This window comes from Thunnus albacares, chromosome 19 (genome assembly GCF_914725855.1).
Source record: "Thunnus albacares chromosome 19, fThuAlb1.1, whole genome shotgun sequence".
NCBI lineage: Eukaryota > Metazoa > Chordata > Actinopteri > Scombriformes > Scombridae > Thunnus > Thunnus albacares.
Genome location: NC_058124.1, coordinates 15,778,025 through 15,790,915, shown reverse-complemented (window position 1 = coordinate 15,790,915; position 12,891 = coordinate 15,778,025). Strand labels below are relative to the sequence as shown.

The following is a 12,891-nucleotide window of genomic DNA, read 5'->3' as shown; positions in this document are numbered from 1 at the left end:
GAAAATTAATGATAATCGATTAATCGTTTTGAGTAATTGTTTTAAAAAACAAAAATGCCCAAATGCTCTTGTTCCAGCTTCATATTTTCTGGTTTCTTTAGTCCTCTGTGATAGTAAACTGAATATCTTTGGGTAGTGGACGATTGGTTTGCATCTTGGACTTTGGGAAACGGCAATCAACATTTCATAGAATGAACGAACAATTGATTAATCGAGAAAATAATCAGCAAATTAATTGATAATGAAAATAGTTGTTATGTTGCAGCTCTAGTGTGACACTTGTTAATATTATAGGCCTACAATAGTGATGCAAGTAGTACCTACTAGTGATAGTAGCATAGTACTTTTTACTCTATATTCCATACCACCACTAGTAGGCTACTACTACTTATACTATTATACTAAACTATACTATTACGATATACTACTATATTTGTACTACCTATAATAAGAATGGTAATAACAATAATAATAGTTATTATTAGTAGTAATATTAGTATGTTGTTATTAGTTCAAACTGCACAGTCTGTATTAAACATGGTTAGATTAACCTGCTTACGGGGCCAGTTTTCTGTGAGCCAATTATTTATAAACAATTTGATTAAACAAAACTTTATCTTGGAAATAAACAACAATATAAACTAAAATAATGAATGGGGGAAAGTTTTTTCACACCCTCTACAATATCTTAGTCAAGTTGTGTTGTACTTTGGTGCAAATTCCCTACAAACAAACTTTGGTGTAAATTCTAAACAAAATTGCAATCAGTCAAATTGTGCACAACCAACTGATAGCCCATAGTCAACCTGTGGTTTTGTGGGCCCCTGAGGGTCTGAGCTTAGAGGCAGTTACCCACTTTGAATACAGCACCTTTATTTGTGTCAAAGCCAGACAGGCCTACTGATCCCCTCCTCTGATTCTTGTGATTTCCCCCTCTGTGCACATGCAGGTTTAAAGACGACATCTGGTGGTCAGTACTTGTCATTGCAGTGTATTTGGGTAACCCGAGGGTATGGATTTCCATATTAACTATAAAGGCAGAGTTTACATTCATTTTGCTGTGATCCCTGATGAATAAATCCTGATGTTTTAGTGACCCTTCAGTCTTTCTATCAGGCCAACATTTCCAAAACACCATGAGGCCTATAGTATATATTTGGTTTTTGATCCTGGTGTCTCAGTTGTAGGGATCAATCAGACACGTTTACAGTATGTCTGTACTACCAAAGCACACGGGAATGCAGACTGAGCAAAACTTTTGGAAGGTTTCTCTATTTATTTATTTTTTAAACTATTTAAAATTTTGCAGTTATTTTTGCAATATTTCACTCATGAGATACTGCTGTAAAGCACTGATTTAGTTACTTACCTGCTTAAGCTACATTTCATAATTACTGGGGCAAAAATCAATTAATGCAAGAACAGACGGATGGGGTTGAATTTGGAGGTGACACCAAATCTGTTGACTGAGTTTTTCTTATGAGGCTCATGATTGCATAGATGTTATATCATTAAACTCATATGTGCGCCGCCAGTTTCTCTCCATCATTCGATATTTTTCTCCTTAAAAACAGGTTGATTTTGTCGTACTTTCCACTGATATGCGTGATCTTTCCTCTAAAACAGAGACAGACAGGCTGCCGTGACCCGGATTCGAACCGGGGTTGCTGCGGCCACAACGCAGAGTACTAACCACTATACGATCACGGCTAGTTACCCACTGTTGAAACGATTTCATACAGCAGCCTGCCATAGTTTACAGAATTTGTTGTGTTTGTGTTTGTGTTGAGAATAAAGAGAAGTTTTAAGCAAATCATGCCAATTATGAAAAAAGGGGTGTGGTAGGAAAACAGCCAATTCCAAAGCTCTAAACCAGCAATAATGATGATTGTTACAGCAACCATATCTGTCACTTGATCTGAGATGTTTTTCGCAAGATGATGCCGTGACCCGGATTCGAACCGGGGTTGCTGCGGCCACAACGCAGAGTACTAACCACTATACGATCACGGCACAAGAGCAAGTCATCACGACACTAGATCCTGTTCCTTAAAAAACATAAAAGTGTCCCCAATAAGTAGTCTGACCGCGGTAACTATGGAGAATACTTAGCGTTTTACGTCATCATAGTTCTGGAATTTATTGCAGAATGTGACCTCAGAGGTACGTTGTGATGAGGTCATAGCAGCGGCTGCTCACTTTTCCTCACGAATACATAGGCCTATTTAATGCATAGAAAGTCTGCTTGAAGCACTTTGCACTGAAGTATGGTCGTTTGGATCACCTGTTTTGATTGATGACATGGAGGGTATTTGTCCATCAGAAATGACTTTATGTGCGCGCGTGTCTGCGTCAAAACAGGCTGCCGTGACCCGGATTCGAACCGGGGTTGCTGCGGCCACAACGCAGAGTACTAACCACTATACGATCACGGCTCGCTATTTGCCTGCCCATTATGACACCACAATCACCAATCCAACACCGACAGCAGGTTTTGACAAATGCCAAATCAATCTGTACGGATGCCTGTTTGATCAACATACAGTCGAAATTCTGCCTCCATGGCGAGAAGTGTTTGGCTCTATTCTGGTATGCACACTATAACATTATAATACACTTGATTACATTTGAACAGGCCTAAAAATCTATTCGTTGAACTATAGGCCTATTCTGGGCTCCATTGCCCTTAATTGCCCTTAGAGCATGCTTTTTTTGTTTGTCAGTTTTTGCTTGTTTGCGTTTTGTTTGTTTGCTATCTGTGTTGTTGTTAATTGAATTCGAAAGTGCATTACCAGTTCAAAATGTAAATATATAATCATCATAGGCCTGTTAAGCTGTATGGTGTGTAATTATTCCATTATTCTCAAATGACACGCAGACAAATACCCTATATTTGTACTTTCTATTGACACGTGTGGTCTCTCCTCCAAAAGAGAAACTGGATGGCTGCCGTGACCCGGATTCGAACCGGGGTTGCTGCGGCCACAACGCAGAGTACTAACCACTATACGATCACGGCTGGCCACACAGTTGGACAGTTATTCTGCCAAATACATCAGAGATTAGGTTGAAAAATCCCAAAGGTTATTATAGCAATTATTCATTTTATAAGTATAAATTATGCTTTTTCTATGTAGGCCTATATCAGATAAATATGAGCAAATATCTCTTGTCTTACCTTTACCTTTGTGTCTACAAAAGCCAAACACAAATGCAGTGACTAGGAATGGAGTCCACATATACCCACTTTCTAAAAATAGAAAATATGTAGGCCTAAGTAAGTGATGGTATTATAAAATGGTAAAGAATTGCTTGTCATTAAGTAATATTAACACATTTGGAACCCAGCAAAATTACAGAGAAATGTGTTGTTGTGTTTATGTAGGCCTATTTGATCACATATTGTTTACTGTCATGCTGACAATGAAATTTAGCTTGTACAATTTTTTTCAACAGGCTGAAGCACTTTCACAATTGAATTCCCTTTAACTGAATTTTAAAAAAGGTGTGTTTCATTTACCTTACCCTGCACTTTCTTTATCGACCTTCAGTTCCTGCTGAGTCACTGTGTCACTGTGCCAATGCAATTGTGAACAAAGCAAATGAAAAAGTAATCCCTCTTCTCTTTGACAGACCTGGCAGAAGGCCTACAGACTCTTGGGACAAGGTCAGAGAAACACTACAGGCCTAATTTTTGAAGTAAACAGTAACACCTTTCATATTTTGGAATCATTACTTAAATGATTAAGTAGCTGTTTATTCTATGGTCTGTTAAAAAAAAAAGATGAATAATTAACAGACGGTGGTAGGTTAGATTAGGGCTGAATATTTACTGAATTCAGGATAAATGTAAAAAGATGACATCAGGTCTGCTTTACCTCTGAATATGTCTCTCTGCTGTCCACCTTAATCTGAAACCCAGCCACAGTTTCATAATCCCTGTTTCTAATCAGGAGCTGGATTCACGATTCGCAGAATTATTTGTGTGTGTGTGTGTGTGTGTGTTTAAATCTGTATTTATGTGTGTGCATAAGAGGGTCATGGCAATGTCTGCTTGTTTTGTTTATATGTGTACTTCTGTACTGGAATGTGTGTATGTTACTGGGACACTGATGTGTATACAGTTATGTGCACTCATGTTGGATGTTCCAATGTATCGATTGACAAAATCCATAGCACTTTAGAGTTGCAAATTTGGAACATACCCAGTTTTATTCTGGCCGGGGAACTTTGTTGTATATCATTCCCCTCTTTGTCCCTGCATTTCCTATCAAATAAAGGCAAAATGCCAAAAACTGTCCTTATCTCTCTCTCTCTTTCTCTCTCTCTCTCTCTCTCTCTCTCTCTCTCTCTCTCTCTCTCTCTCTCTCTCTCTCTCACACACACACACACACACACACACACACACACACACACACACACTAATAGTCATCAAAACGATAATTGCCTGAAATAAAATTGATTGATTGACACTAAATCATCCTGGTATCCTTGTTTTGTAGCAATGTTTTGGCCTGCTAGGCAGATATATTAACATGATACAGCAAAAATGTCACTGCCTTGATTTACAGTAATTTTTAAACAGCCACTTATAAAAGCACACATTTTCACATCTTTACTGTCAGAAATACTATGATGTTAGTTCATTTGCTATTACTTTAAAGATGGCTCTTTCAGGTACTTTTCTATTTACATACAGTACTGTGCAAAAGTTTTAGGCACTTTAGATGTTTAGATTCTTATCTATTATACAATACCATCAGGGAGACATCCCAAATTTATTCTGCAGCATGACCACAACCCCAAACATACAACCAAAGTCATAAAGAACTATGCAGCAAGAAGAAGAAGGAGTCTTGCAACAGTTGGTGTGGCCCCCACAGAGGCCTGATCTCAACATCATGGAGTCAGTCTGGGATTACATGAAGAGACAGAAGCAACAGAGATGCCTAAATCCACAGAAGAACTGTGGCAACTTCTCCAAGATGCTTGAAACAAAGTACATGCCTTAACAAACTGTGTGTAGGTGTACCGAGGAGAACTGGTACTGTTTTAAAGGCAAAGTGGGGTCACACCAAATATTGATGTCAATTAGGTTTCTTCAGTTTACTGAACTTTATATGAAGTTAATTGATGAATAAAAACTATTCATGGCATTATTTTTAAAAGCATCTTTCATTTACTTTTACTGCCTAAAACTTTTGCACAGTACTGTGTATGAATTTGCTTTTATAGTTATAAAATAATAAACTGGGCTGCAATGGCATGTTTGGTACAATCAGTTGTTAATTCTTTAAAAGCAAAATGACAGCAGCAAAAAATGTGCAAACATACATAAACATGAAACACATATACATACACACATACAAACAAATATACTGTACAAATATGGTATGCTCATTTAAGAAAATGCTAGAGTGAAAGGAAGGTCTTTGGTTTTGAAAGAACACCATTTTGGAGCAAGTCTAAGATCTGTTCCATTCTTTTAGGTGCATAAATACTGAATGCTATCTCATCAGAATATGAAACACTGGGTTTATAAACTGACAGCATGTCTGAGATGTACTGTGGAGCCAGACCAGCAAGTGCTTTGTAAACAAAGAGGAGGATTTTGGATTGTATTCTGAAAACAACAGGTAGCCAGTGAAGATCCCGGAGTGATATGGTCTGATCTAATTAACCGATCAAACATTACACTTAATGTCCTGTGTAATGGAAACGTGTTTAAGTATTGAAGAACAGCAAACATACAGTAGATGGCGCAATTTGAATTATAAAGGAAAGAGCTTGTAAGACAGGAAGTTCAACTGAACGTGGCGCTGCGGCGTTATTTTTCCCCACCGGCATTCCGTGAAGACCCGCCCTACTCTGCCTCTGATTGGCCAGCACTTGTTGCCTTCATTGCGTTGATTGGTTAACTTTAGGCATGAGGCGTGAGATGATTGGGTTAGAGTTAGAAGATTCAAGAATCAGAGCCAGTCAGAGGCAGAGTAGGGCGGGACTTCACAGAATGCGGGTGGTAAAAAAAAAAATATCACTGGCGCTTGACAGAAATCAGAGGGGGTAAACCTCAGAAATGTGTGTGTCAGTAATTTTTAGAGTCAGTACTGAAGTCACCACTGTGGAGTTTTAGTCAGTTCAACAGATATCTGGAGCTTGCTAACTCCTCGTCGGTGTAACGTTAACCGTCTGCCGGTGGAAATGATCGAGTTAATTTAAGGTCAGTGTCTCATTTTAAACTTGCTGTGTCAAGAATCTTGCTCGACTGGTCTCACCAAGACAGTCTCATGTGTTTCCTTCAGCTGCCTTCAGCTAACTTAATGTCAGTTTGCTGGACATCGTCTGTGTCTTAATGATAAGTCTCATTTTGGTGACATTATTTGGGATTTATAGCTTTGTAATAAATCCGAGAGAAGTGTGTTGCAGAGCTGAAACGATTAATCCATTAGTTGCTATTAAACAATTAAATTAATCGCCAACTATTGGCGATTATCCTCTTTTATGGAAAAAAAATGTAAAAATTCTCTGATTTCAGCTTCTCAAATGTGAACATTTTCTGGTTTCTTTAGTCCTCTATGACAGTAAACTGAATATCTTTGTGTTGTGGACTGTTGGTCACCTTTTTCTGACATTTTTTGGACCAAACAACTGATTGATTAATCGAGAAAATAATCGACAAATTAATCTATAATGACATTTATCAGTAGTTGCAGTCCTACAAGTCACAGACTAAATGGTTAAGGGATTAATTGAGAGAAGAATCGTTTTTGCAGCTCTAATATAAAGTTGTGATTTTAAATTTTTTTTTTACTGTACTTTTATGACAGTAAAGTAAATATATTTGGGTTGTAGACTATAGTGGAGAAAACAAGACATTTGAGGGCTCTGGAAAACAATTATCGACATTTTTCACCATTATCTGACATTTTGTGGTCCACACAACTAATTGATTAATCGAAACAATAAGCGACAGATTAATTGATACAGAAAATAATCATTATTTGCAGCCCTAATGTCTTGTCATTTTAAAACCACACTTTGCTCAGAATACTTTTTCATATACCACCAAACTGATTTAAATTAGTTTGTGAGATCACAAGTTACAAGTTACAGGCTGGTTTGAAAAAAAAACAAATAAACAAACATTATTTTAAAGACAAGCCAAGATAAAGTGGACCAAATGCATTTTCATCCGCATACATTACTTCATTTTGTCTACTGGTTCAGGTGATGAATGTTCTCGTTTTGTCACAAACTAGTTTAAACCCTAGTAAATGTTGTGGTGATGCCCATTAAAGGAGCATGTCACTCAGTTTAATAGTTTAGACTCCTTTCCTGTGTCCCAGAACAGGTCAGTAAACACTGAAAACATGCACTGCTCTCCTCTTAAGTTTGTCATTTCACTGGGATGAAAAGTCAGATGCTGATTCTTTGTGGAGCCCTGAGTTGCAAAGAAGATTAGATATTAGATTAGATTAGACGTTAGAAGTTTTACTGATTCTAGCATTGCTAAGAGAATCTCAAAAAAAAGAAGCCTCATTTGAACAAAAAATTGAGAAAAATAATGGTTACAAATACTGTAAGACCTGTCCTGGGGCATGGGTCGCATACATACAAATTCCTAAAGCGACTTTCATTATTCTGTAAATGTTTTACTTCTCTGAAACCAACTTTCTTCCATATGTTTTTTTGGTTCTGTAAAAAAATACCTGACTGCTAGGAAGTGCTTGGTGAAATTGTTGTCAGCTAAATCAAAGCAGCTTCCTCTCTGAAAGTTATGAAGCTAAACTCGTTTGTTAAAGCTTGTGAACAGCCTTTGTCTTCTTCTCACAGCATGGGGTGGCTATCTAGTCCCTACTCAAGCCTCTGAACAATATTATTGTTAAGTATGTTTATGCTACAGTGTCTCTATGCAGCGTTGTTTTTCAAGTGAAGTCTTTGGGAATTTCAGGGAATGATGAAGCAAGCAGAAACAATATGAAAACCTCTTGATGAATTCTCTTTGTCTTTCTCTCTCTCAGTCTCACACGCATGACATCTGCATTCTGTTAAACATTTGAGAGTGCGTGTTTGTGTGATACTGTCCTGCAAGTTAATGACTGCAAGAAAGCTCTAAAACTGCTGTGATGGTGGACATTGGTTGAGTTTACGAGCATTGCAAACAAACACTCACACACACACACACACACACACACACACCCACACTTGGAGTCTACAAAATTAAGGGTTTTTGGGGAATAAATGACTTTAGTGTGTTTCCATGACACAGGTAGTTAGTTAGTCAGAAGCCGGAATGGCCTGAAGACTGAGAGAGAAAGAAAAGCGAGCAAAAGTGTCAAGGTGAAGAAAGAAAAGAGAGGAAGACAAAACAGAAGGAGACTGAAAGAGAGAATAAACTTAGGAAGAAAGTGGAGAGAAGAGAGGAGGAATGGAGTGTGTGCAACCTTTGCTTTTGCCCGTGGCTGTAACTAATGCAAGTCAGATGTTTGTGCATGGATCTGCCTGGCAGTATAAAAGGATAGGTGCATTTATATAGGAAGGAAGGGTCATTTGATTGATAAAGGGTCAAAGCAGTTTACTATACCATCAAAATACAGCGCTCTGTCAACTGATTTTGAAACAGGTCAGTTGCAAGTAGTTAACATTGTTCTTGTTATTCAATTTAAGCTATAGTCACAGTAACCTGGTTTTCCCATCTGTGGTTCTGATGCAGATGACAAAACTGGTCTCCGGCACCAGTAACCAAACCCTAACATCTGCTGTATGTGTGTTAGTTAGATGTTATTGCCTGTGTCTCTGACTGTGCCCACATGAGTGTGTTGGGAGTGTGTATGCATGTCTGCACACATCTGGAGGAAGTTGCGGGAAGAGAGATTTGTCTGTGAGTATGTGATAAGTAATAAGGTAATTCAGCTGGCCTTTATTTAGTCGATACTACATTTTGCAAATAAGAAAACCAAAACCAAAACTCTTGTTTCACTCTTGTTCCATGTGAAACTCAAACTCGGATGAGATGAGCATCTGGAGTCTTTTGTGAGTCATGTTGAAAATAAAGAAAAATCTGAACCATCACAGCTGCTCTGTCTGCTGTGGTTGTCATCCATGATGTCAGATTTACCAGCAGTTACAAAAAGGGTGAGCAATATCCAAAAAAAAATGTTTGACAAACTGTAATGATTTCATCTCATCTGAATGCACAATGTGTGTTTCTTGCAGAGTGTGTGTTGTGTATGTGATGGCAGAGCTCCCGTCAGGACTGCTGGAGGCATGTGTAGTGGTCGGAGCCCCCAGCGATAAGCTTCGAGACGTATACCAGGCATGTAGATGCATACACACACACAGACAAGGAATACCAAGAGAACACTGACAAATAAAATAATCCCACATTGCAGGCACACAAATAGATGTTGGCAGCCTTTATATACCCTGCATGCTCCTGGTGTCAACATAGACTCCACTTGTGGATTAGTATTTCAGTTTTTCTAAGCCGGCTGAATCACTGGTCCTCCTCCAAACATTTACTCTTACCATATGCTGTTAAACACATATGTATCATGATATCTCAGAAGTGCCCATGATTGTTGCTTCTCTGTAAGTAAGTGTTATAATCACAAAAATGTAAGCTGACTCCCAGCAGTTAGTCTCCACAAAATGAACAGAAGTTGCATGTTAATACCAGGTGTAAAAACCATTCCACATATAATACATGTTCATTAAAATGCTTAATGGTGTACCATGAACAAAGTTAGTAAGATATGCAATAAATATATGATCAAATTTATGACCATTTACAGTACAACAAGCAGCCCCAGCCTAGAAATCTGATGGGATGTTCAGATTCTCTTGAAGCATGTTGGGCAGCCATCCCTCTTAATTTCAGCCTCTTTAACAATGCCACAAACATGGTTTTAAAATGTTCATCATATTGTTGTCTGCCAGGTACAGTTCACAGTGTATATACATATGAAAACCTTCTACCTAGCATTGATTCTTTACTGCTGCATATGCACATACTAGACTTTTATCTGAAGGAAATGATTAAGGATATTAAAATTGTTTTTGTGTTGGTTATAAATGTGTACAGTCATTACTGCGTTGCCAAAATTATAAACCTCAGTATTTCCACACTTTTGTGCAGCTTAATCAGCAGAGTAAGTTAACTGAACTTCCCCTGCTGGAAGCTGAGGTACTGCAGGTCCATGCCCCGCCGTTTGTTTCCAAGGAGACCAACTCCAGTCAGGTGATTGGTCCAGCGTTCAGCCGTGTACAGAGGAGGAAAAGCTTCATCAAGAAGGTATAATAATTTTGTTAATCATTTGGTTATTATTTTAAATTTAACAAAATTTTGGAAAGTTTGAGTTTTTGGAAAATGTTTTGTGGGACATGAGGAAGCGCACGTTAGCTACCTTAGCTACGTGCCAAGCTCCAAAGCACCACCATAACCCCTTAAAGTATTAGGCATTTCAGGCCACATTTAGTAAGTATCTTTGTATATCTTATTCAGAAATAAAACGCTAATTTGTTGTTTTTTATTTGCTTGCAGAAGAAGCGAGATCGTGCTACAGAGGCGTTGCCTAATGGAGAAACAGCCAATCGTGCTGAAGCGTCCTCAGCGACAGAGGACATCAGTGTTCCAAAGGACCTGGACCTCATCGCCTTACCACAGCTCTGTTTCCCTGGTAAAGTGTTTTCTCTGTGACAAACCATATAGTACTGTATGTACTGAACTGACTAATACAGTGTGGAAAAACACACATCTGTTTGTTCTGTAAACACACAAGTCTGTTACCTTGAGAAAACCAACATTTTTTTGGGCTGTAAGTGTGTCTCGAGTAACAAGATTTTACTTTTAGTGGATAATGCCATGTTGTGATGGATCACCATCTTGCCAGGATGGCACCAGGCACTGGTGCTGGAATAGGGGGGACAATGAGACTTCGTCCCCCCACTTTCAGGTGTTATGATAAAAAAGTGATATCGTCTAAGCCAGGTTTTACAGTCACAGCAATAATGTCTAAGCCTACTCTAAGATGTTGGACTTTTAAATCCAATCATTATCAGAACACCCAGGACTGTGAGTAGTCTATAATGGCTGCCAGTTCAGACTAGTTTAAATAATTTGATCACCAAATATAACAGTAAGCCCTATGTTTTGTCATAGTGCAACAACGAGTTTGGGCAGCACACAGACAGTTTGGTATTTTCCTAACTGTGAAATTGGCTTTGCCTGTCTTTGTGGTATTGTGGTGCCCAGTGGTGCATGCATGATAAACTGGAGGGGAAACGCAAATAGGGAGCACAAAGCAAGTTGTTGGTGTTTTTGTGAAAAATGGGTCTTCGACGTGTCAGAACTACGGCTGTTTCTGGAGCGAAACCACTTTGCTGCCACTTTTTTTTTTATCATTTTATCAACAAGAGCAAACTAAATACTTGCTGTAAATGTGCTGCAATAACGGAATAATGCTTGAAATATAAATAATTTATTTCAATTAAACATTCTCCAACCAAAATCAGCATATGTTTAAAGCATTATTCTGACAGTATCTGTTGTCCACAGCTGCTTTATACTGTTTGAAAAGCTTCTCCTTCAGTTCATTAAAACCCTGCAGCATCTAAAGGCAGCAGGACTGATATGTTGATAAATCAGCAGCTTCTGAGAAGAGACATGCCAGAGCACAGTGCCGTTATACCCAGCCCAAACTGTGTTTACCGTCATTGAATCAGCTGAAATCAACACCAGGCCTCTGCAGAATAACTACACACACCTCTACACACATCAGACTGGTCGGTTATAACTTAATATTCTACCTTTATGACTTAAGTTGCATCGGTCCAATCATGACTTTCACATCATCCGAAGCTGGATGTCCCCCCACCTCAAAACTCACTCCAGTGCCACTGGCACCTGGACAACTACAGTCCCAGATCACAGTCTTGATTTCCAATTGTGCTATGCTGGCTCAGAAGCTATCATCATGGATCACTATCTTTCTAGGCCACAATGTAGATTACACATCAAGTTTTCCCATGGGTATGGAGACTTGCACTACCTATTTTATTATAAGTCATCTCCATTGATACAGTTTTTAAATTTTCCATATAAACAACACTTGTCAGCCTCTTTTTAAACAAAACTTTAATTATTTCGGGAGGTTTTGATCAGTTATTTGGGATCTCCTTTCATGTTTCTGTGGGCTATGTTTCAAGTCCTGCTTCCGGCGCTATGGGACGATATCATCTTTTATGTCAGAGTAACTAATGAGTTGTTTGCACATTGCCATTTTCATTGGCAGCGATGTCAACCCCACCCGCCATCACTCTTTCTAAGATCACAGTAGTCTGAAGGTATTAACAGTTTGTTGGCTCTGTGCTTTACGGCATTGGATTGTAAATAAAGCATTGACATTTAGGTTAAAATGTTCCCATGTTTATGATTTCTGAGTATTCACATCGCTGGAGAACTTAGGACAGTTGTACAATTGCATACTTGGTTGTTTGAGGGTTGAAAATACTGTGCATTGACAGTTTAGTATCACATCCATTAAATCTTGGTTTAATTACCTTGAACGACGGACTTGACATGAGGAATCCATATTTTGTGCCTTTTTAGGCACTTTTGTAACATGACTGCAATTAACATGTTGAATATATTTCACAAAAATCTGAGTTTTCTAAACGTAATAAGGGCTGCAACTAACAATTATTTTCATCATTGATTAATCTTATGAATCTTTAATCGATTAATTATTTTTTTCTATAAAATATCAGAAAATAGTGAAAATGGCCCAGAGTCAATGGTAATGTCTTTAAATGTCTTGTTTAGTCTGACCAACAGTCCAAAACCCCAAAGATATTCAGTTAACTATCATGTATGACAAAGAAAAACATTAA

The 12,891-nt window shown here is 38.3% G+C and overlaps 1 protein-coding gene and 4 non-coding genes across 7 annotated transcripts in view; 1 reads left to right on the top strand and 4 right to left on the bottom strand.

Moving 5' to 3' along the window:
• Positions 1 to 1,638: 1,638 nt before the first annotated feature.
• Positions 1,639 to 1,710, bottom strand: trnah-gug. The gene has a single exon. It is a non-coding gene; the product is annotated as a tRNA-His (tRNA).
• Positions 1,711 to 1,941: 231 nt separating this feature from the next.
• On the bottom strand, positions 1,942 to 2,013 carry trnah-gug. Its single transcript has one exon. It is a non-coding gene; the product is annotated as a tRNA-His (tRNA).
• Positions 2,014 to 2,363: 350 nt separating this feature from the next.
• trnah-gug lies at positions 2,364 to 2,435 on the bottom strand. The gene has a single exon. It is a non-coding gene; the product is annotated as a tRNA-His (tRNA).
• A 512-nt stretch (positions 2,436 to 2,947) lies between these two features.
• trnah-gug lies at positions 2,948 to 3,019 on the bottom strand. The gene has a single exon. It is a non-coding gene; the product is annotated as a tRNA-His (tRNA).
• A 3,017-nt stretch (positions 3,020 to 6,036) lies between these two features.
• Positions 6,037 to 12,891, top strand: part of dennd3a (DENN/MADD domain containing 3a) — a 26,492-nt gene continuing 19,637 nt past the window's right edge. Inside the window, exons 1-4 of one of the 3 annotated variants that reach the window (XM_044335916.1) lie at positions 6,037 to 6,220; positions 9,217 to 9,316; positions 10,139 to 10,294; positions 10,547 to 10,679. In XM_044335916.1, the coding sequence (XP_044191851.1) occupies positions 9,236 to 9,316; positions 10,139 to 10,294; positions 10,547 to 10,679 (370 nt within the window). In that variant the 5' untranslated portion in view covers positions 6,037 to 6,220; positions 9,217 to 9,235. Of the gene's footprint in view, positions 6,221 to 8,408; positions 9,136 to 9,216; positions 9,317 to 10,138; positions 10,295 to 10,543; positions 10,680 to 12,891 lie in introns of those variants that run through there. The other 2 variants (XM_044335914.1, XM_044335915.1) reach the window with 2 other exon arrangements.